General features: G+C 42.8%; 1 protein-coding gene across 2 annotated transcripts in view; it reads left to right on the top strand.

The window, feature by feature from the left end:
- Window positions 1–25,518, top strand: part of STX16 (syntaxin 16) — an 86,502-nt gene that overhangs the window by 39,133 nt on the left and 21,851 nt on the right. For both annotated transcript variants that reach the window (XM_069243437.1, XM_069243438.1), the window contains exons 2-4: window positions 4,626–4,733; window positions 5,962–6,102; window positions 16,401–16,563. In XM_069243437.1, coding sequence (XP_069099538.1) covers window positions 4,626–4,733; window positions 5,962–6,102; window positions 16,401–16,563 — 412 coding nt within the window. The remainder of the gene's footprint in view (window positions 1–4,625; window positions 4,734–5,961; window positions 6,103–16,400; window positions 16,564–25,518) is intronic.

The raw sequence follows: 25,518 nt of genomic DNA, 5'->3' as shown, positions 1-25,518 counted from the left end.
GAAAATTCAGATATTGGTAAAATCGGTGCTATTTGTGTTTTTTTTAACTCCCTGTTCAGTGTGAACAGGGTTATGGGTAGTATCTCAACAAACATACTGTGAAACTATAAATAATCAGCCCCTTGGATAATTCACTACGTGTATATTATCGCACGAAAATACCTGCTGAAAAAACTATTAAGGAAAACAAACGTATTGTACCACCCAGCAAAGGCTTTTCATGAAGACATTGTGGTTCAGGTTGGTTAACTGAAACCCACATACAGCTTTACAGATGCCTCTGGAGAGCCAGTGCATTTGCTGTAACAACTATTAAAGAATAACCTTTCAGAATATGAACCATACCAATTTTCAAAGCAATGATGTTTTTTGCAGTTCAGTTTTTTTCCTTACAATCAGCTGCTATTAGTAATGCATATTGCAAAGCGCCTGAAGCTAGTCTGTCTTTGTGCTGGCTCACTCTGAGGTTGTCATGGCACTACTTACCTACAAGCTTTGAAGGAAGCATTCATAATTCAATTGAGTGCAGTTGTTTGATGATCGGTGATGCTGCCACAGTTGGTTGTAGCTTCACAAAACAAACTGTGTTTAGAAAGAACATCACAGTGACTGCTTCAAGGGGACATACCGCCAATCCAACCTCAGGCAGTGACCACCGTGGCAGGGAAATACGTGGGACAAGAGTGCAATATGCGGGCGCTGCATGTTTGGGGTGCAGGACTGCAGAATGTTGCCCCCGGATTACTGCAGTACAACGCCTCAAGCAAGGGTCACTGTGGGTGTTAAATTCTAGCTGGTGACTGCTCAGAATGGCTGTGACTGGCACAGAATCACAGGAGTGGGCATGAGAGGAGACCGGCGCACATAAGTGTGGTAGAGTGAGAAAAAGAGCAGACTTAGGGAAGGTTTTCCGAAGTCCATAGATATAGGTAGATAGCGAGCCGTTTCTTCTAAATGAAATGTACGCATTTGCACTTCCTGCCGGCTGCAGAGAGTGCATTGATTTGCTCCTGCCCCTGATCTGCAAATCTTCTTTGCCCTTATTACAGGTTAGGCGGGGTTAGGCACAGAGGCCGGAATGAAAAATTGTGGTCTGTATCTCCGCACCCAAATTCCCTATTACAGGTTAATCACCACAGAATAGGGACTAAGCATGGAGACTAATTTATTCTGGTTCAAAAATTACACACAATTCCCAATTTATTGGGTTTTACTGATCCTATTAACTTTAGGCAAGTGGTAAATTGTCAGCTGTCACCCATACTTCACGTTCTTAGACAGGGGCACAGTTGTGCCGAGGTTCATGGTGGTACTTGTGAAGACACCTCCTGTGGAATTTTCTGTATTCAACTATGCTTTGCACCCGGTACTGTTGTAAAAATGTTGTGTGCACCACTGTGGTCCCCTCAGAAGTGACTCATTAGGATCCCCCCTTTCTTCATTTACTGGAGGTGCTGCCCAGCTTCTCTGTTTGTCAGTGGAGCTTTCGCTGGGGAGACTGCTTGCCCCTGCACGCCTTGCCCTTTGTTGCAGCAGTCCTGTTTGCTAGCAGAAGAGTGCTCCTACCTTGTGTCTGTGAAGCCTCCACATCCGAGGGTTCTAAAGTGGAGATAAACAATCCCAGGCCTAAGAAACAAGGGCAGCCTTCTCTCTGGGTAGGTGCAGCTGTTGCCACGCAACCTCTGCAGCGGAAAATAAGTAACTCATTCATGAGTTGTTTCCACTGCGTGATAATGCTTGTCATCAGCTCAGTGAATACTCCTATAGAAAGCGCTCTTTCCATGTTATGAAGGTATTGCCTTAGAACGTTTTTAGAGAAATGGAAGAGGGAAATGACTGTTTCAAAACGTGAACCGATTGACTGATGTAGTTTGCTCGCATAGTACAATCATAGTTTGCCCAGGAAGGGATTCAGTGTTGATGTTCTACTAGATGCAGGTACAATAAGCCTGACATGAGCAGGCGTTCCACCAGCTGCATGATGTGGGCAGGAAGATTGCTCCAGATTGAAGATTAGTGACAGCAAATCTACACTTGCCCATTGACCCAAGTACAAGTTCACTAATGCCAATATAATGAAAGCTGTTTGAAATCGTAGGGAGTTGTAGCCGATAGTTGTCGCAGGTAAATAGTTTGGAACGAGGTTGAAAAGGCATCTAATAATCAGAGCTGCTGTTTTGAAGGTAACCCAATATTTAGGTCTGGCGCTAGACAAGACCTTTTGATTTTACTAAACATGTGTGTTTGATATCATTGCTTATAGAGGCTTAAGCCAATCCTCTTCAACCATTGGTCGGTTAGCGCCATTCACATTTTTCACCACCCACTTCAGCATTCTGCAGTGGGTCATCCCACTTAGTACACTGGCTAACTTTACTGTGAGTGACAGTCAACACGTAGTTCCCTTAAGTGACAGGGACTACAAAGGCAATGTACCAAACAGTTAGGAGCGCACCTGCCTGACATCCCAGCAATTAATCTGCCCCATTGCATCATGGTAGATGTAGTATCTTCAAAAAACGAACTCCATTAATTTTTAAATATTTCACCTTTAAGTAGGTACAGCCTTTACTGTGCATCTCTGGACACATGTGTTTCTGGGTTAGTCCCTTCTTCAGCAGAGAACATATTTGCGGGGTGCTGGGAATGCTGCCATAAATCACCCGGTTTCAGTACCTCTTCCCTGGCCTGCTGGTGCCTGCTCCAGAGCTCGTCAGCCCAGTAGCTCAAGGGAGCCTTTAAAGTCACAAACAGTTAGGAGCGCACCTGCCTGACATCCCAGCAATTAATCTGCCCCATTGCATCATGGTAGATGTAGTATCTTCAAAAAACGAACTCCATTAATTTTTAAATATTTCACCTTTAAGTAGGTACAGCCTTTACTGTGCATCTCTGGACACATGTGTTTCTGGGTTAGTCCCTTCTTCAGCACCCCACAAATATGTTCTCTGCTGAAGAAGGGACTAACCCAGAAACACATGTGTCCAGAGATGCACAGTAAAGGCTGTACCTACTTAAAGGTGAAATATTTAAAAATTAATGGAGTTCGTTTTTTGAAGATACTACATCTACCATGATGCAATGGGGCAGATTAATTGCTGGGATGTCAGGCAGGTGCGCTCCTAACTGTTTGTGACTTTAAAGGCTCCCTTGAGCTATTGGGCTGACGAGCTCTGGAGCAGGCACCAGCAGGCCAGGGAAGAGGTACTGAAACCGGGTGATTTATGGCAGCATTCCCAGCACCCCGCAAATATGTTCTCTGCTGAAGAAGGGACTAACCCAGAAACACATGTGTCCAGAGATGCACAGTAAAGGCTGTACCTACTTAAAGGTGAAATATTTAAAAATTAATGGAGTTCGTTTTTTGAAGATACTACATCTACCATGATGCAATGGGGCAGATTAATTGCTGGGATGTCAGGCAGGTGCGCTCCTAACTGTTTGTGACTTTAAAGGCTCCCTTGAGCTACTGGGCTGACGAGCTCTGGAGCAGGCACCAGCATGCCAGGAAAGAGGTACTGAAACCGGGTGATTTATGGCAGCATTCCCAGCACCCCACAAATATGTTCTCTGCTGAAGAAGGGACTAACCCAGAAACACATGTGTCCAGAGATGCACAGTAAAGGCTGTACCTACTTAAAGGTGAAATATTTAAAAATTAATGGAGTTCGTTTTTTGAAGATACTACATCTACCATGATGCAATGGGGCAGATTAATTGCTGGGATGTCAGGCAGGTGCGCTCCTAACTGTTTGTGACTACAAAGGCAATGTAGTCCTTTTTTAGCCAATATTTGTATTTTTTGTAGAGTGACAAGGGCCAGGCAGCTCCCCAAAAATAACGTTTTGTAAAAAACCATGACAAAACAAATCAAGCATTTACAAAGCCCAAAGGGTGATGGCCAGCATCAGACCTTTGCCAATCCTTGTTTTTACTGGTAGCCTCTCAGACCACACTGGTGTCTGCACTTTGGGTCACTTGGACTGTATTTCAAAGTATGCTTAGAACTCCTGCATTTGCGGCGTTGGCATAGATTAGCAAGCGGTAACTGCTGCTCCTGCATTTGTGGCCCTCATAAAGACGAGGGATTACCTTATTCTGATCATTGGGCTGGAAAACAACTGTACCCCAGCATAAGCACCGACTCATAAATCACCTAACTTACTCTGAAAATAGAATGACAGGGCTGCTAGCCAGAAAGTACTAAGGCTGCATTCTCCCTACTCTTGAGTTTCAACAAAATAAGTGGGTTTTCTGTTCCCCCTTTCACACTGTGTGTCATCCCGACAGGAAGGAATTAACAAAGGTTGTTGCAAGTGAAGTTTGTGGGAGTGACAAACGGCGAGGACGTAAATAATATTTTTTTGTGGGGGGGGATGGGGGTGGTGCAGAGGGTGGAGGGTGGCAAATACTTATCCTAATATTGAACAGCCCAAGAAAGAGACGCCTGTTTATATTTAGGAAATGTGTATACTGTGAGTGTGGGACATAATGAGGAATTTGATGTCCCAAGACCTAGTCATTACATTTTGGTTCAGGAAACTTCTGTCGAGTGGCAGAAGTATTTGAGTTTGTGTGGTAGATTACGTCCTAACCCCAGAATATCTCTTCCTTCTTTAATGTAGCTCGCAGATGATCGCATGGCCCTGGTGTCCGGCATTAGTTTGGATCCTGAAGCAGCCATTGGTGTCACCAAGAGACTCCCGCCCAAGTGGGTGGATGGAATCGAAGAAGTAAGTTAAATTTCCACATTACCTTGTTCAGGGTACAGTCAGTGCTTCCGTCTTGGGTTTGACAATAACTGAAGATACAGTAAATAGAGTATTTAAGCATAAGATTTAGAAGGAGATTGACATGAACGCTTGTTTTATAGTACAACAGCTGCAGTAGAGCAGATATCGGTTACAACCAGCATTGGCAAAACCAGGAAGTCCGGCTTTAACGAGCCAACGCAAGCACAAATTTGCATTCATAAAAGCTGTTTACACGCGTTGCTGCACAAATGCTGTTTGACATGAAAGCCTGCCCATTGTCATTCTAGTGCTGGGGACATTTTTTTAAAAAGAATTGCAATCCGACTAGAACCTATATAGGAGATTAAAATAATGCATACTAGAAATTGCGTGATAATGGAGTATACTTCTCAGATGTAAGATAATCCCTGATGACTTCTAGTGGAAACACTCGCTGCAAGGTGGATGGGGCACCAAATAGCCAATAGGACGAGGTGTCTGCAAAATACATCTTAACATGGTTGAAATCTGCTTTTCTGGCAGTCTCGCTTACTGTGCACTTTGTAATGCGGGACGCAGTGCTGCTTGTGAGCCGGATGTGGGCCTAGTGATTTTTTTCATTAGCGCTTTGCGTTGGCATCACTGTGTAGGGAGGGTTTACAAGGAAAAAGTATTTTAATTTTATTTGTGATTTAGTCTTCGTCGCGAACGTTCTGAGCAAGTTGATGTTCAAAGTGGTGATAATGTATTTTATACATAAGTAGATGAGAGATTTTTTTTTCGTTAATGAAGTATCCATGTCATGAAAAGGGTGGATTATTTACATGTGTTTGGAAGGAAGTGCTATTTCATTACAACCAGATCCTTTTCACCAAGTGCTGCAAAAACTGCCACAACGTTGACAATGCATACTGTTTTTGTTCCGAAGTGTGGTTTTTGTCTAAGGGCACTTTAGAGGCAAGCGAAAGTTGCAGGCAGTGAGCAAGTGGACATTTTCTTTACTTCATTTTTAAACCACAAACATGACTTACTTTTTAACCAACTATATTTAACATTCTGTAGATCAAAACAATTGATCTTTTAATATTCCAGCTTTTTTTTTTCTCGTATCAGTGAGTGTGGATATAATTTACAGTATATAAAAAAAAAAAAAATTCCACATTGGATTGACTTGATGGTATTTTTCTACACAAAGCTTTAAAATGTCTTTTTCTGGTACTTTGTTTAGATTCAGTATGACATCACCAGGATCAAACTGAAGATGAAGGAGTTGGCCAGTCTCCATGACAAACACCTAAATAGGCCGACACTGGACGACAGCAGCGACGAAGAACATGCTATCGAGATCACTACCCAGGAAATCACGCAGGTGCGGTTTTAAGGAGCGGCCTGAAACACATTTGGACCATGGGTGCATTTCTATTTAGTGGTCAATCATTCGTCAATGGCAGTAGATCTCATTTTAATGTGCTGCATCCTTCACAGGCACACCACTCAAACCCTTGATTCCTAAGTGCAGAGTCTTTTACCTCTGGTGTACTGAGATAAGAATGAGAGCCAAGAAAGAGAGTTTGCTTGCTTCGGTTCTGTGGAACATGACAAAACCAAAAGTGCATAAGAGGAGAAGCGAAGTATGTGAAGAGGGCATGTGTGACTGAAGCAGAGAGCTGAGCTCAGGACAAGTGCCCTGTGCAGTACGCATAGTGTCTTAGAGCAAGATTGATTATTTACCTGTGGAGGAAGTCGAATTAGGATTCAACAGAAGTGCACTTTGGTAAATTAAGCAACCAATATGGCAGCTGTTTTTGCACAGTATGAAAGTGATAAATAGTCGGATGTGGTGGCTGCCTGGATCATCAAATCTCTTCTTTAACTTGGGGGTAAGGAAGAATTTTCCTTTAGCTCTTCGAAAGGAAGTAATACTTAAAACATATTTTATTAACATGCAGGCTGAAGGTAACATCAGTGCTGATATGTAAGAAAGTACCATCTTCCTTGGCATGTTAGCCCCATTTTTACCTGTATATCAGTATTTTTTTGCCTTTCTCACTGGGATCCTGCTGGTCACGACCCCAGTGCTCATAGTTTGTGGCCCAATGTGGGTGTCTGTATAGTGCTTAACTGTGTCACTGAGGCTCTGCTAATCAGAACCTCAGTGCTTATGCTCTCTCTGCTTTTAAATTTGTAACTATAGGCTAGTGACTTCAGTTACCAATTTCAATTGGCACACTGGACCCCCCTTATAAGTCCCTAGTATATGGTACCTAGGTACACAGGGAATTGGGGTTCCTGTAGATCCATATGGGCTGCAGCATTTCTTTTGCCACCCATAGGGAGCTCAGACAAAACGTTGCACAGGCCTGCCATTGCAGCCTGCGTGAAATAACACACACATTATTTCACAGCCATTTTCACTGCACTTAAATAACTTATAAGTCACCTTTATGTCTAACCTTCACTTGCTGAAGGTTAGGTGCAAAGTTACTAAGTGCGAGGGCAACCTTGCACTAGCAAAGGTGCCCCCACATAGTTCAGGGCCATTTCCCGAGACTTTGTGAGTGTGAGGACACCATTACACGCACACGAGTCAATACCTATATGTAGCTTCACAATGGTAACTCTGAGTATGGCCATGTAACATGTCTAAGATTATGGAATTGTCATCTTCCTCCCCCCCCCCATTCCAAATCTGGTATTGGGGAGCCAATTCTATGCATCCTGGGGGCTCCACCATGGACCCCCAGTACTGACAAACCAGCTCTCCGAGGCTTGCACTGCAGCTACAGCTGCTGCCACCTCACAGACAGGGTTCTGCCCTCCTGGGGTCTGAGCAGCGCATTCCCAGGAAGGCAGAACAAAGCATTTCCTCTGAGAGCAGGGTGTTACACCTTCTCCCTTTGGACATAGGTGTCGCCTTCCCCATCCTTTGGAAATGCTTTGAAGGACACAGATGGTACCCTCCTTGCATAATCCAGTCTACACCGGTTCAGGGACCCCTTGTTCCCTGCTCTGGCGCGAAACTGTACAAAGGAAAGGGGAGTGACCACTCCCCTGTCCGTCACCACCCTAGGGGTGGTGCCCAGAGCTCCTCCAGTGTGTCCCAGACTTCAGCCATCTTGCTTTGCAAGGTGTGGGGGCACTCTGGAGAGCTCTGAGTGGCCAGTGCCAGAAGGTGACTTCAGAGACCCCTCCTGATAGGTCTTTACCTGATAAGGTAGCCAATCCCCCTCTCAGGGCTATTTAGGGTTTCTCCTGTGGGTTCTGAGATTCTGCTTGCAAGTTTACTTCAGGAATCCTCTGCAACTACTACTTCATCCTCTGACCTCAGATCAGCCGCAGCCTGCTCCAGGAACTGCTGTAACAGCAACAAAGTATCCATAAGGGATACTTTTCCTCTGCAACTTCAGCTCCAGCCAGCAACTGCAACAGCTTCCACAGTGTGCATGCTCTGGAGACTCCCTGTCTTCATCCTGCACCAGAAGGCCCGAAGAAATCTCTTGTGGGGTGACAGTCACCCCCCGTCACGCAGGCACCTTCCAAGATGACGACCGGTACCCTTGGACTCCTCTCACAGTGATGAGCATGCTCCTAAGGACACAGAGGGTGGACCCCATTGACATAGTTTGTCCTGAGGTCCTGCTGACGCAATTTGGAGGAGGTAAGACCTTCCCTTCCCTGAGAGCGACGGTACCCCTGTGTACTGCATCTTCTTCACCTCTGTGCACTATTTGCAAAATTCCTTTGTGCAAAGCCTGGCCCAGGTCCCCATCACTCCACCCTGCGATGCTCAACTTGCTGAGTTGTTCTCCGGCGGCGTGGGACCTTCCTTTGTTGCACAGCACCAACCGCGTTTTGCACCTCCTTTGTCCCCGTGTCCCGGGACTCCTGTGGGTGATGTCTGTCATCCTGAGGGCTATCTTAAGTGCTGTGAGCCCCCACTTCCTCCTCACACAGAGTTGAGGCCACCAGGTCCCTCCTGGGTCCAGCCAGCGCCATTTTGACGCAAAACGCTTATTTGTCATAGTCAAGGCTTGTTGGCGACTTCCAACACACAATCACGTCTGCCTCCATCTTCACGTCGTGGGACATCTTTTGCATCACACAGGAACCCGCTGACATCTTCCTAGAGTTCATTCCTGCAGTCTTCGACTAACCGGGGACTCTTCTTTTGCACCCTCTTCTGGGTTGGCAGGGGCGTCTGTCCTTCCTGGAACTTCTTTCAACTTCTGGACTTGGTCCCCTTCCTTTGCAGGTCTTCAGGTCCAGGAATCCAGCAGTTGTTGTTTGCAGACTTGGTTGGTTACTGCAATATCCCAATCACGAGGTGTAGTGTGTCCTAAGGAAACTTGCAGTACTTTACTCCTACTTTTCTGGGCTCTGGGGTGGGGTAATATACTTACCTTTAAGGTATTCTTACTCTCCCAGTGATTCTGCACACACTACACTCGTGTAGGGGGAATTTGTGATTACCTCTAAGATATTTTTGGTACTGTGTCACCCAAATAAATACCTTTATTTTTGGTAACACTGAGTATTGTCTTTACTTGTGTATACGTATTGTGTAACTATAAGTGGTATTGCATAAGCTTTGCATGTCTCCTAGTTCAACCTGAGCTGCTCTGCTATAGCTACCTCTATCAGCCTAAACTGCTAGAACACTACTACATTTCACTAGTAAGGCGCAACTGGACCTGGTATAAGGTGTAAGTACCCAAGGTTCCCACTACAAACCAGGCCAGCCTCCTACATTGATAAGAACACCAAAGTTGTAGGGCATAGTAGCAGGGGCTGGAAGTGGTCTAAGTGCAAGGGACAGTGCAACAAATGTCTGGGTTTGTGGTTGATTGCCTTGAACCAGCACCTCACGTATCCGCATTCAAATTGGAATATTTATCAGTCCCCAACTATGCGATGTAAGCAAGACATTCCTGGCGTTTTAAAGGAATTGTCCAAGGTATCACTTTTATGTAAAAGGAATTGATTATCAACAGCATAGTTGAAAAAAGAAGGAAAGTTAAGCCAAAAGATCAAACTAAAGCAACTAAGGAGTTAATTAAAAGATACTGAATTCTACAAACTGCGCAATAATTATTAATCTTTGGTCAGTTTTTTTTAAAGTTTTTTTTTTTACTTTATTAAAAAAATAAAGTACTCTCCTGGAGTTCTCAATGTCATAGCCTTATAATTGTATTTGCCAAAGAGTTCACCATGCAAAACCACTCCCAGTTGCATATGCCTGAGTTAATACCAATTCCTATTGTATTTGTCAAATAGTTCACAGTGTAAAGTCCCTTCCTATGGTGTTTGTCATGAAGTTCACCATGGAAAGCTCACTTTGTTGTATTTGTTAGTTCATAATATAAAATTAGTTCCTTTTAAAGTTGTGAATACATTTACGTTGTAAATCCCCTTCCTATTAAACTTGTCAGAGTTGACAAACCCCTCCATATTGTATTTGTAAGTGCACAATGTAAAACCCTTTCCAATTATATTTGTCCCAGAGGTCACAATGCAAAATCCTTTCCTATTGTATTTATCGGAGTGTTCACAGTACAATACCCATTCCTATTGAAGAAATCCGGTTCAGGGTGTCCCCGGCCAATCAGAAATTACTGAGCTTCATTTGTGTCAGTGTTAGTTCTTTCTTGTTTGGTGTCCTAAAGCCTCAATACCTTAGTCCCACATACTTGGGACCAAGTACATCTTTTAGCACTTCAGTATCATGGTAATGCAGCAATTAGTCTGACTCTGACTCAAGGATGTGATGTGGGCTAGAAAATCAAAACTGAACAAGGCACAAAAATAATTGTGTCCAGACGTACACACAACTAAATACTACGCACAAAGTTGCAAATATTTACCAGACTAAAGTGGCGAAAACTCTCCTATAGGGGCCTTGCCGAATCACTCAGTGCAAATAAATAACACCAGGAGCAAATTCACAGGGGCAAATAACGAGTTACACCTCTGTTCCCATTACCTGTGAGGTACCAGGTCATGATATGCGCACCAGCTGGCTCTAACCCTAAAAAAACAGAAGGCCCTTTTATTGGCCAACTGCTGCCCATAATGCTTTTCCCGATCAGCAAGGTAAGGCCTTACAGGTGTAAGCCATTCACAGGGTAAAATAAGAAGCCTGATATCTTTTTCACCACAGTTTAAAAATAATAAGGTAAACCTAGTGACTTTTAACATAAACATATGGTCTCTACCTAGGAAAACACATAGAACATTTTAGGCATGCCTAAAATATACATAGGAATGAACCTAAAGTCTTCCCCTGAACCCGCTAAAAGTTTACTGTGACCAGACTTAAAAAGTCACCTTTGTACCTCAGAACCCCAAAGTGGGACCAAGCTCTTTTAACACTTGTGTCTAAGGGTTACTAAGCAGAAGAGTCCAAGGCTGTCTCAGAGAGGTGCTGTGGGCTAGAAACTCACAACATAGTCAGTTTACTGCCACTCCTTTTTCTGTACAATGAAAAAAAAGGTTTTTAATGTACACACACAGCTAAAATCAAAATGACAAATATTTAGATTATTTCAGGTGGAATTATAAATTGGTACCCCTTAAATAGTGGTCATGCACCTTAACCAGAGTGTAGATCACATACCCTAAAGAAATATCAAATGGAACAGCTAACCCAGTGGATGCAGTCTGCTCTCATTATTTGTGAGGTACTGTGTAACAGTTTGTGTACCAACAGGCTGTAATTGTAAAAACCAGCAACAGTCCCATATAGTCTTGTTGATAAACGTCAGACTTTTCACATCCAAAAAGGTTTACGTTTACAGGCATTTTCAAACTGTCCTCAATGTAAAATGATATGCCTACTGCATTTGTCACCAAACCAATAAAATAAACCTAATAACTTTAACATGACCATGTAATCCTTGTTTAGAGAGGCCCACCGACCATTATAGGCAGATGTAAAGTATACATTGACATGCACTTTAAAAGTTAAAATTGAGACACCAAGCATATATTGTGACCTATCCTTAAAAAAGATCCACTGTACTAAGCTCCTCATTTTTACCTTTCTGATGGAGTTCAGTGTAAAACTGTCTTCCTATTGCATTTGTCCAGCGTTGTAACATTAAATCTCCTCCTACTTGCTAGAAATGGGGTCTCTAGTTGGCAGTGGTTAGCACCATGTCCAAGTAGGGACCCTCACTCTAGTCAGGGTAAGGGAGTCACATAGCTAAGATAACCCCAGCTCACCCCTTTGGTAGCTTGGCACAAGCAGACCGGCTTATCTCAGAGGCAATGTGAAAAATATTTGTACACACACAAACATACAGTAACACAATGGAAATACGACAAAATGACTCCACACCAGTTTAGAAAAATAGCCAATATTTTTCGGAGTACAAGACCATAATGGCAAAAATTCGAAACATACAGAAGTCAAAATATCTCTTCTTAAAAGTTTAAGTTAGTCTTAATCCATAGGAATCAATGGGTGTATCTCTTTAGCACAAAGTATCTGGGATGCGTCAAAAACAGAGGTGAGGCGCCGGAAAAGCAAAGCAATGCGTCAGTTCCTTACTGCGCAGGGGAGGGGATGCATTGATTCTTTCCTCTCAGGTGAGACAATGTGTTGGTTTGTACATGCTGGGGAGGTATGCTGAGCTTCTTCCCTTGTAGGAAAGGCGATGCATCAATTACCTGACACGCGGCATCTGTTTCAAGGCTCAGGACAGTGCGTGGAAAAGCCAGGCGCATTGTGTTGATTGGACTGCGGTGAAACAGGCTCTGCGTCAGTTCTGCAGCTGCGTCAGTTCTGGAGCTGCGTCAGTTCTGCAGCTGCAAGACAGGCGCTGCGTTGCTTCTTCAGCCGCGAGGCAGTCACGTCAGTTCTTCCAGCTTAGCGCATTGATGCATGGATTTTCTCCTTCAGATCACCACCTTGCACTTCCAAGGGCCTTGGGACTGGAGTTAGCACCTCTTTGCAAGCCAGGACTCTTAGCAGAAGAGCCCAGACACTGGCAGATAAAGTCTTTGATGTCCGTGAGACTTCGTAATAGGTGGCAAGCTCAGTCCAAGCCCTTGGAGAATCTTTGGAAGTAGGATGTACAGCATCCAGCTCTTCTTCTTGGCAGAAGTTATCAATCCAGAAGGGTTCTAACTATGTGGTGTCAGAGGTCCAGTATGTATACCTTTCTGTCTTTGAAGGCAAACTTCAAAGAGAAGTCTTTGTAGTGCACAAGACTCTGACTTTCCCTGCTCTGGCCCCAGACACACTCCAGGGGGTCGAAGATTGCTTTGTGTAAGGACAGGCACAGCCCTATTCAGGTGCAACTGTCAGCTCCTCCCACCACTCTAGCTCAGGAAGACCAATCAGCCTGATGATCGGCCATCAGGATATGCAGGGCACACCTCAGCTCCCTTTGTGTGACTGTCTAAACTGGATGCACAAACAGCCCAACTATCATCCTGACCCAGATGTGTATTCAGCAGACAGACAGAAGCACAGAATGGTTAAGAAAGAAAAGGCCCACTTTCTAAATGTGGCAGTTTCAAAGTTACAATGAAAAAACACAACTTCATCAAAAGATATATTTTTAAATTGTGAATTCAGATACCACCATCCCAACCTCAATATCTCTATTTGCTCCCAATGGGAAATTACACTTAAACAATACTCCAAGGCAAACCCCATGTTGCCCTTTGGGAAAGATAGGTCTTGCAATAGTGAGAAAATGAAATTAGTAGTATTTCACTATCGGGACATGTAATACACACCATAAAATATCCTACCTTTGAAATACACTGCACCCCGCCTATGGGGCTGCCTCGGGCCTACCTTAGGTGTGATGTACAGGTAATAAAAGGGAAGGTTTGGGCCTGGCAAGTGGGTGTACTCGCCAAGTCGACATGGCAGTTTAAAACTGCACACACAGGCCCTGCAATGGAAGGCCGGAGACATGTTTGTAAGGCTACTCATGTTGATGGCACAATCAGCGCTGCAGGACTACTAGTAGCATTTAATTTACAGGCCCTGGGACACCTGGTGTACTCTACTAGCTACACCTAAAAACTGTCCCACTAGATACTGGACACTGTTAACTGTGCACAGTTTAATTTGTGATGCCTATTTAATGCACATCGCTTTTTCAGTTTGTCCCCCGAAGACATTTTTGGACTTGCAAATCCAGAATTGGTTTGTAAATGAAATTCCGTCTCTGTGCACCGTCATGTATATGTTATTTTACCTATGCCTGTATTTTATACCCAGTTGTGGAATAATTTAAAGCTGAATATCAGTGAAAAAAATATATTATGTACTTGAATGGTTGGATTTCACAGTATATTCTCACCTCTAATGAAATGTTGTTCAACCAACCCAGTTGAAAATCATAGTGAAAACCACTTGTTCTGTCATGAAATATGGTAAAATGTACTGATAGGGGAACTAAAGAAGCCCTACATCTTCTACAGTGCTCTCAGACCCACAATACCTAAAAATGAACCAAAAAAGTAGAACAAAATGTGATTCTGCCATCAGCAGGCATCAAATTGACAACAAAATTGTCATATGTATAAACCAGACTAAGAGCTACAACTCTTCCTGCTTGACACAAACCCTGCTAGTTACATGCCACGTATCCCTATGGACACCTGAATAATGATGTAAGACCAGTCTAAGCACATCTGGACATGGGAAGGGTCAGATGACTCCCTTGAGTTTGTGGTGTTTTTTTGTCCCCCACTGAGAATCTTTAGGTAAGGTATTCAACGATTTGCAGTCTCGATCGCAAGAACCATATCTTCTTTAAATCAAGACTCCACACTGAACCAGTCACACAATACAACTGGAACTAATGTTCTTGCGTGGTTTAAACAGGATAATCATCACATAGAAAAACAGGGTCTCCACCCCTTCATTTATTTATTGGTGGAACACCCATTTCTCTGTTCACAGTGTTGACTCCGCCCCTTTACTCTATTTGTGGCTAACATAGAGTGTACATTATCTGCCCTCCCTCCACCCTCACAGACATTCACTTAGGTAAAAGAACTTTGAATTTGCCACTGCATGATAACTATTCCTTTATACATCAAATCTAATTTATCTGACACACAACTGACACAAAATGTAATTGCACTGCAATATTTTCGTTTCCCCTTTAAAATGTAACAATAAATGATCATACTCTTTAATAAGAGTTTAACCCCCAGTTGCAGGTCCATGTTAAAAAGGAATTTAGAAATGAATCTTTAATTTGCAGAACTAAATCTTACCTCTTACAGAATGCGTCCATTGTTCTTATTCCTTTGTGTGTTTTAACGCAATAGTTGTATACAGAAATGTGCAGATATTCATGCACGTAGTGAAAATTAAATTCTATGTCTCTAACTATTGGAGTTAGATGACTGATCTACAAACAACGGATGCATAGGTTTTGACCTCATCGGACTCCTGTGCAAACTGTTACGGGGTCAAATGAGCCCATGCAATGACTGCTGCTATCATTACACTATCAAATTAAACCCTAGCAAGGACACCGAGCGTCTCTAGTGACATCAAGGCAAAGAAGATTAAAAATAACTTTTAACACCATTTGGAAAAGTCTGGTGCTTTACATTGTATGTGCACTTATACCTTTGGAGACTTTTCCGCACTGCCTATATACTTTAAAGTGCGTTAAAAAATCTACACATGTAAGTAGCGTAAGATACGTTAAACTGGTTTCTTTATTGGGTTTGAACATGCAGAATGACTTTTTCTTGGCCATGTGACTCAGTCTGCCATTACAGAGATCAAACCCCCTGTAAGCAAAGTTTTGTCAGCTGGCAGCCATTTTAAAATTGGCCATGAAAGGCAGCCATTTTGTGACCAGTAAAATGGGTTTTAGTTGAAGGATTGCTAAAGCAGTAATATATAATTAATAAAGAATGTGTTGCAGTATTTACATATTCATGGACTACCCTTAAATTGAGTGTTGTTTAAGTATGCACCCATAATACCTAGCTTATTGGAAAATCTTTACAACTGCATATAGCTTATAAACCCTTATGGTTTTGTGCACATTGTACAGAAGTAACTTTCGGAGTGCAAACACGAATATAACATTATTATTTATAACCACACATACTATACTGTACATCCGAAGCATGAATCTTTGAAGGCTGAAGCTTGCATGATGCTGTGAGTCAAGATTATGGATTTAATCAGTCTACCCCCACAGAATAGTAATGCATGGTTGTTTGTAATAAATATAATATAATGGAGGCCACCAACAGTTTGATATTGTGGGAGATATCCATCTGAACAGGTACAGTTGGAAAGCAGTTCATAAAAAAAAAACAGAAAGTCCACTAAAAACGCTCTATATATGTATATCTTGAAAACTGAGCACCCCATATTACTTTTTTGCTGATCTGTCTTTTCTTTAATAAACTCCTTTTTCCTTTTATGCCTTGCCTCTGAAGTTTGAGTTCTTACAACTAATTCAATGCATACAAATTATATATTATATGCACACTGGTTGGTTAATTAAGGTAAGCATCAGAAGGCTGTTTTTAAGTTTATATAAATAGGATTTACTGCCTATCCACTATATATTTTGGAAACCTCGTTTTACTATTCCACTTCTTAAACCTTTCTGTATGCCATTTATTCTGTTTTTGTGATCTGCTCACAGTGCTTCCCTGCAATTTCAGCTTTTTCACAGATGTCAGCGAGCTGTGCAGGCATTACAGACCAGATCACGCAGTTGTACGGAGCAAGAGGAACGAGTACTTAGGAATGTTGTATCTTCCTTAGCCCAAGCCCTCCAGGACTTGTCAACCAGCTTCAGGCACACACAGTCAGACTACCTGAAACGTAAGTATGCACTCTGTATACCTTTTAGAAGGAGACTGACAAAGGTGCACCCCTTGCTATTTTTTATGAATAAAATATGTTGGTGCACAATCATTTGCATTCATTGAAATAGTAATCTGAATTTTGGTTAGTTGTTTGTTTTGGCCTTTCAATGAAATCCTTTGATTCCAAGGCTTATGCTGCCAGTGTGTGTGCAAATTGAAAGGGGTGTTGATCATCACTTATACATGGTTGAACTTAGTTAGCCAGAGGGACAACACTTAATCAATGTTGTGAAGCTCTTTTTGTTCTTGGGCTCCTTGCACAATCATTTTATATTGGCGAATTAACTAACAAAGCAAATACCGAAAACCACATTCAACATCTGAACATATTTTAAGCATTTCTGTTGGATACGTCTAACCCCAGATTCCTCACCTTGTGAATATTCCCCCAGGTATCAAACTGGATTAGGAAACTCTTAAACAAGTTATTTTGCGCGGTGTGTCTCTCCCCCAGTGTCCTTCCTCTACCGAAATGATGAACTGAGCCATATATTAACATTGATGACCTATGCACGCTGATGTTGCTTCCTTTCCACACCTTCAGGTGCGGATCTGGAACTTCACTCATTTCACCTATGACAAGAGTTTTTCCAACAATTTATTTTCTAGTGTGCAAGGAAAATGTTCTAAATGACTGGGTTTAACCTTGTAGGGACTGTCTCAACCAAATATATATGGCGGAACACCTTGAGTAGCGCATCTAGTGAAGAACATGCCTAGCTGAAGCCTCAGATCACGATGCAGAGTTCAACATCGCAAAACACTGCAAGTCTCTATTATGTTCCTGATCAAGGGTAAATAGTGCTTAATTTGAGCCGGTGGGTACAGTTGGGGACCATTGGCACTCATTGTTGGGGACCATTTACATATATTTCCTTAACAAAAATTGATCCAGAGCAAGTGAGATAAAAGCACAAAAGGGGAAAGGATAAGGAAGAGAAAGATGGAAATATAGTGACAAAGGGACAACGCAGAGATAAAAAATAATGCTTGGTGATAAAGAGGCAGATTTTCTAGTAGTGAATTAAAGAGGCATGAGACAGCATTAAAAATAGACAGCCTTGGTATTCGGCACTCTGACCTTCTGTAGCACTAACCACGGAATTGTGAGCAAAATTGTGAGCATGGCATTTATTCTTTTAGAAATGAGGTACTGAGAGTAAGGTCTTTTTCCCTGAAGTCACTTCTACAGCAGATCTTAGTCACAGTCCAAGTCTTTAGGTAAGTCAACAAAAAAACATTAAAAGCCCAAGTGGTATTCTGCCCCTTCCCACACCCGCTTCCGACGCCTGAGAAACTGAATCAGAGTCTGGTTCTGATACACCCCCTTCCTTTCTTCGTCTGTCGGCGACATTGCTGCGAATAGTAGCCTTTATGGAGGTCGTCCTGCCTGTTTTAGGCATGCTTTAGGCTCTATCTGATGGGCTTTTGAGTCAGTGAGGGCCTCCCTCCACTTAGACTTCCACCAGCTTATTCTCGGCTGCACCACCTGTGCCCTACAAACCCGGTTCAGGTTCCACACCGGCTTCAGTGCCAGTGCACCATAGATGGTGCCAGAGGAAGATCCACAAACTATGTTGGTGTCCGACTCGCTGCTGAACTCGTCTTGACTGTAGGGCATGTCGCCTCCCCTGGTCCAGAGTGGTGCATCCTATGAGCAGCCCTCTCTAACCACACTACTGCATTGTGGCCCACAGACATTGCACCTGATTTATGACTCGGACCAAAGCCAGACTTTATGTGACAATGGGGGCAAATGTGTCCCGTACTATGACAAGGAGAACAGGTATGAAGGCCTACAGACTTTCAGTGGTCTGGACACCTCCTCAGACGCTGGTTTGGTATCTTCTCCATGTCCACCCATGGAGGAGAATGCATCATTTGCTGTGGTGATCAAGTGTTTGCCAGTTATGTCAACACTAACGCTTTCCTATGACCTCTCCTGTCTAAATCCAAACATATGGAGGTGCTAGGGAAGTGCAAGTTTTCTTTCACTAGTCTTGCCTTTCACTACGTTAATGGCAGCTGCCTCCTTCACTGCTACACCTATTGTCAGATCTTACAGGGGATATCTTTAGCCCAATTTATTGAGGATGGTAGGGATGCAGCCAAATATGTTATCCGGTTCAACCTGGGCACAACCTATTATGTGGGCTGAGCAATTGGCACAAGTGTGGAGCTTCAGTGCCACTCTTGGATGAGGTCCACAGGCTTCTCCAGGGATATCTAGGGATCGTTGAGTACATGCCATTCGATGGCTCTCGCCTGTTTATTGAGAAGGTAATTTTGACCTTGGAGTGATTGAAAGCAAGTCGCACCACACAGATCATTCCTTGGTTCTTTCTATGCCTGCCAAGCTGTTTCCCCAGCCATTTTATTGATTTTAACGATATGTAAGTGGTGGGGCACATCAACAACGCTGTACTGCAGCGCAATAAGCCCCTCCGCACTTTTCAGGCCATCAGTTAGACCCTAAAAGGGCCCTCTGTTTCTACATTGATCATACCGGAGACAATCAGCTGTACGATCAGCTCTTTCTGGGTTTCTTGAGGACAAAGAAAGAAAAGGCAGTGCAGAAATGTGCCTTCTCTTGGTGGATAATCCTTTGCATTAAGTCTTCTACACACTTGCTAAGAAGCCACCCAATGAAGGGTTAGAGCTCATTCTATTTTAGCCAAATCTGCCATCACTGCTTTGCCTATCCTGAATATCTGTCAGAAAGCTGCATGGGTGTGCACTTTCACAAAACACTACTGTCTTGACAGTCACATTCGTTGGGATGAGTATTTTGCCCTTTCTGCTCTGCGGGACTGTATGGTCTGAGCTATTCCGCAGACACTCCACCTTGGAAACTAATGCTTTGGTATCTGTTCACAGGGTGGGGAATCTTCAGTCAAAAGAGCAAGTTACTTACCTTCCGTAAAGCAGTTTGTGGTTTATATTTATATGTTGCTTCCCAAAAAAGTTGTCAATTCTAAAAAGTAAATCAAGGCACCAGGATCAAATAATATTTTTTAAGTGGAATGGGAATCAACATCAAGCCAGGGAAGCTAACATCTTGAACCTCACAAAAGCTTTAAGGTTTTTGTAAAATTTCTTTGCACTGCCTCACCTTGTATCCATCATTTAATATCTTGCTGCCGCATCTGCAGAAGGTACTGGCTGATATATGAAATACTGTTATTATTCTGGTGCATCAGTACAGAACCATCTGTGCTGTGTCTTTTTTTTTCCTTCCTCTTTAATCTGTTCATGCCCCTGAAACTTTGTTTTTTTCTGTTCAGTTATATCTCATGTGGAAGACTTAAACTTTCCATGGATTTCGTGTGCCTGGTATCTTCTTCTACCTAATGGTTTCTGTAAGCCCATCACAGATTATTCAAGTTTGCATACTACTAGAAATTCTCTTCTAATACTCCCTGATAGCGAGTGATATTACCTTTTTGTTTTTGTTTCAGTGTTTCTTTACTTCAAGCAATATTTATTTAAACTGTAAAACCTATTCTAAGCAACAGTATGGAATTCTTAGATTGTAGTGCTCTTCGGCTACAAACCTTTGATTCAAACAGGAAGAGCAGAGCTTTTTCAGACCCTCTCAGCTAAGGTAACTAAATTGTGCCTGTAGGAAAGTACCCTCTTTCTTGGCATGGGTAAGCCCATTTGCTGCCTGTTGTCAGTGTGTGTGACTGTGTTCACTGGGATCCTGCTAACCAGGAACCCAATGATTATACTCTCTCCCTTCTAACTTAGTATCTTTGTTCCTTTTCACCCCACATTTGGCATAATGGCGCCCCCACGTAAATCACTAGTATATGGTACCCAGGGCATTGAGATACCAGGGGATCACCATGGACTGCAGCATGTATTATGCCACCCATGGGGAGCCCATGCAAAGTGTTCTGCAGGCCTGCCATTGCATTTTCACTACAGGTCACTGCGCCAGGTCACTGTAAGACACCCCTGAGGCAGGCCCTCCTAGCCCAGAAAGCAGGGTGCAAGTACCTGTGTGTGACGTCACCCCTGCACTAGTAGAGGTGACTCCACGAACTCCAGTGCCATTTTCACGGACTTCGTGAGTGAGGGGACACCATTTTATGCATGTTTTCGACATAGATCACTACCTATGTCCAGCGACATAATGTTAACACGGACCTAGGCATGTTCGGTATCAAACGTGTTGGAATCGTATCCCAATACTGTTGCCAGTATTTGAAGTATGATTCCATGCACTCTGGAGTCTCCCTAGAGGACCACCAGGATTGCTCCTACCGGTCTTCTAGGGTTTTCTGGGCAGCCCAAGCTGCTGCCACCCCTCAGACAGGTTTCTTCCCTCCTGCTGCTTGAACAGGAAGGCAGAACAAAGGATTTCCTTTTGGGGGGGGGGTAACACCCTCTCCCTTTGGAAATAGGCATTAAATTGCTTGGGAGAGCTACCTACTCCAAGCCACTGGTATGCTTTGAAGGGCACATTCAGTCTACACCGGGTCAGGGACCTCCAGTCCCCGCTGTGGCACGAAATTGGACAATGGAAAAGGGGGTGACCATTCCCTTGTCCATCACCACCCCAGGGGTGGTGCCAAGAGCTCCTCCAGAGGGTCCCTGGCTTCTGCCATCTTGAATCCAAGGTTGGCTGGGACCTCTGGGACCAACTGAGTGGCCAGATCAGGCAGGTGACGTCGGAGCCCTCTTTCAGGATTATTTAGGGTCTCTCTCTTGGGTGGTCCCCAGATTCGGCTAGTAAGATTCCAGCAGGACTCCTCTGCAAACTCTACTTCGACTTGTAGCCACTAGAACCACAGCTGGACCCTCCAAGAACCGACAACCTGCATCCACGACTGAGACTCGACTTGCAACATTGTTTACACAGCTCCTTCCAGCTTCTGCAACATTTCCCCGGCTGTGCATCCTCTGAGCGCGGCAAGTCTTCAGTCTGCACGAGATGGAAGTTGGAATCTCCCTTGGAGTGAAGGAGTCATTCTCCTGCATCCGCAGGCACCAACTGCAACGACGACCGGCTGCATGGATCTCCTCTCATCAATTGAGAAAACATCCTTTCATACCCAATAATCTTTGTTTTTTTCATTATTCTCTCTGTGATACATGTGAAACAGATGCTATTTCCTGTCGGGCTCTGTTTGATTGCCCCAAATTCTTCAGAGCAAAGCATCCCAAAATTAAGGTCTAACCTAATTTAGAGGCATATTAAGGTGCTGTAATCCTGTTACTGAAGGGCATGAAAGACATAATATACTTTTGTCATAGGATCAAAATTAGTTGTATAGTGCTGATATAGTCTTCAATTTAACTTTTAGAAAACTGTGTACCAAGATTAGCAAGGTAATTCAGACATTAAAAAAACAGTTTAATCTCTCAAAAAAGAAAAATCTAAAATAATATAGTGTAAGTTTTCAAGAATATAAATATTGATACATTTATACATTGGTCAGTTTGAACGCGTTAAGTTCCAAAACCTAATAATGGCATATTTTCAACTTATGAGTGCTAAATTTGCTAAATCGTCAATTCGAGAAAAGGCGTTTACAGCCTGCTCTGGGATACATTTTGAATTTGGGGTGACATGTATGCTTTTGTTTATCACTGTGATAACCAGTGAAGTTTCATTAAGTTATTAACTCTTGATTATATTTATATAGTAAAAGGAACTGGCTTGCAAATGTGTCTTCCGCTCACAGAGCTGACCTGTTAATGGACTCTTTCCAGAGTGAAACTTCATTCTGTTTTTGTCACCTCGTTTGCTTATAGCTTCCTTCCTTGCATTCTTTGTGTTAGAATGCCCTATATTTTCAGTGACTGAACTTGAGCTTCAGTATTACTGTTTTCTGTATATGTTAAGGAAATGGAGCTTACAAGTACCAGTCAGGATTCCGTGCTTGTTTTAGCATGGAAAATGTGAAAACAGCCACTACAGATGACGTACTGATGATCCTGGATGTGGGCAGCTCAGCTGCACTTCTACTACTTGACCCGTTGGCTGTGTTCAACACGGTCTTGCATGCTACTTTATTGAGGAGTCTTGGTTTGTTTGGCTTAAGTGATAAACCATTTGCGTAGTTTGAATACTTCCTTAAGAATAGAATGCAGGTGGTGCAAATGGCATCATTCTGTTTGGCATTTGAGTATATTTCATGTGGTGCCCCGCAGGGGTCTGCCCTCAGGCTTATCCTTTTTAACATATATGTGGCAGACTTACTTATTTCCTCAGGATTTTAATTGTACGGGTATGCTCATTGTAGTGTTGTGTGAGCTATGAATGATGGGACCATCTTTGCTCCTGTAGGACTCTGTAGAACTGTGACGTTAGTGTTAGAACATAGTGAAGTACATGCAGGTTTAGAATGTTGAGTTTGCGGTTATACACAAATAAATAAAGGCGTGTAATACACACGTCCCTCTGTGGCGTAGTTATTGGCGGGTACTTGGCTGGGAAGACGGTGCAACTAGTGACGAGATAGGGGATCACTAACTTAAAGATCAACAGTGCTGTTCCAGAGCAACTGCTCATGCATACCACGTGTATCTTCGTCTCAGTGCAGAGTCAACATTCGGCGTATGTGGAGTTAAAGCACAGCTCCAACTTGTGTGAAGCACTTGAAGATAAAGAAAGCTTCACTGAGAAGTCTACACATCTGTGGCCAAGAAATTGCTGGCAAGGCCATAAAGAGAGGCACCACACTGCTACGCAACATAAAGGTACAGTGTACGTTAAAGGCAGCCACACACAGATACAGAAAAGAAGTGCATAAACTACCATAGTCAAATGTGAGTAGGACACATAAAAGCACTAGCTGACATAACAATAGATAATAAAGCAAACTGCTGTTTCTAACCAGAGGCTCAAGAAGAAGAGCTCTATGACCTCGGCACCGGGCGAGGAGACCCAAGAAGAAGCATAGGGGTTGTGCTTACTGAGCTGTCCAGTACCTGAAGTTGCACACAATCAAAGTTTCCGGGTGGTGGCTCTGAACAACTTCAGAGGTCTCCAGAAAAGTAAAGGACTCCAATGGAGACCCAGAAAGAGATCCCAGCTTTACTGACTTAGATGACCCAGAGGACAGTACTTCACAGGGCCTTCGAGATGGCACTGAAGAAGCGGTTCCTATTGAACAGCAGATGGTATTGGAGAGACCTCCATTTTCAGTGTCAAACAATCCGGTAAACAGTTATAATGTTGCCGTCTTTATGAAACCACCACCATTTGATACCGCCAAAGAGGAGAGTAATGGTGATAGATGGACTTCTTGGATAGAGACATTTGATGATTTCATTGGTGTGCTAGAAGAAACAGATAACAAGAAGTTTATCAAATACCTCAAGAATCTTGTTGGTGAAGATGCAAAAGAAGTCATAAAGAAAATGCCTTGAGCTGATGAAGTTACATACTGTCAAATTAAAGAAGGCTTGAATCCAAAATTCAAGTCCCAATAACGAATGTAGATTACAATGGGTACATTTTCAGTCAAGAACAGACAGAGTTGGTAGCACAATAGACTGGATATGCTTATCAAACACTAAGTTTAATTAATTTAATGATGATGACGCAATAGATCTGAGTTTTTGATGGATGCTTGTCAGACTCATTCAGATAATGAATGCTGAGAGAATCTCTTAGTCTGGAACGAGTGCTCATGGATGCCAGAGCTGAAAAGCGTGCCGATCGACAAACTGCTGACATGGATGCCAAAGGTGCTTAAAGTGAGTCAGTCATGAACATGAAAAGCAAGTGAAAAACACAAAGATGAAGGACAAAAGGTGATGTATCCGTAGAAAAAGAAGTCAAAGGTAAATGTCCTGCCATTGGACAGATTTGCAAAGGAGAACCATTTTGTAGTGGTTTACAAGGCGAAGGAAAAAGTGATTGCGTCTCGGCATGACGACCAAAAGGGTGCCCAAATTTTGATGCATGCCCACAAGTCCAAGTGACAACACCTTTTGAGATAGATCGACACGAAATGAAGTAAATCATCATCATCTAAATCATCGTCAAAATGTTCTTCAGTGTCAAAATCAAGTGAAAGTGAAGAAGATGATTGTGCAATGTAGATGTTTAGCTCAGAAAATGTGAACATGTGGAACTGACCACATATGAAGAGAAATACCAGGCAAAGAAAAGTTGACCTAAAAAATCACCAAAGTCATTCAAACATTGGCTGGATATTACACTGAAAGTAAATGGTTGTTCAATACCGTTTGTTATCGACAGTGGTGCGTCAATAAACATTATGCCTGAAATGGAATATATTGAACTGTCTTCATTTTCGCCACTGATGCCATTGAAAACTACAGTATACACGTGCTGCCTCAGCGCCAATGAAAAGTTAAGGTTCATTTGTAGCAACGATGAAACACAAGAAGACGAAAGGGCTATCGTTCATTCATGTGCTTTAAGGTACAGCGTCCAGTGCCTGTTTACTCAGTTTCAACACAGCTCCTGATATAGGACTGATATCAGTGAACTACAATGTAAATGCTCGACTCTAAATATAAAGTCAGTTCCCATATTTGTTATATTGGTTAGGAAAACTTAAGACTATGAAAGTACAATTGCATATTAATAAGGATGTCAATCCTGTTGCACAAAGACACAGAAGAACTGCATTTAATTTAAGAGAGGCTGTTGAAAAGGAACTCAAATTATTACTTAAACACAATATCGTTGAGCGTTCTTCTGGTCCAATGCCATGGGTTTCTCCCATTGTAGTAGTACCCAAAAGGATAGTGAAGGAGCTGTATGCATCCAGGTAGATAGATGTCAAACGAACAAGACAATTGAAAGAAAACGACATCCAGGTCTGCACATTGCTGACATGCTAACACAATTGAATGGTGTGAAAGTCTTCTATCCGTGAAATAAATAAAGGATTTAATCAGTTGGAGCTTTGCAACCTTTTCT

Source organism: Pleurodeles waltl, chromosome 7 (genome assembly GCF_031143425.1).
Source record: "Pleurodeles waltl isolate 20211129_DDA chromosome 7, aPleWal1.hap1.20221129, whole genome shotgun sequence".
NCBI lineage: Eukaryota > Metazoa > Chordata > Amphibia > Caudata > Salamandridae > Pleurodeles > Pleurodeles waltl.
Note: the sequence above shows the minus strand (reverse complement) of the source record. Positions and strands in the feature narration are given on the sequence as shown.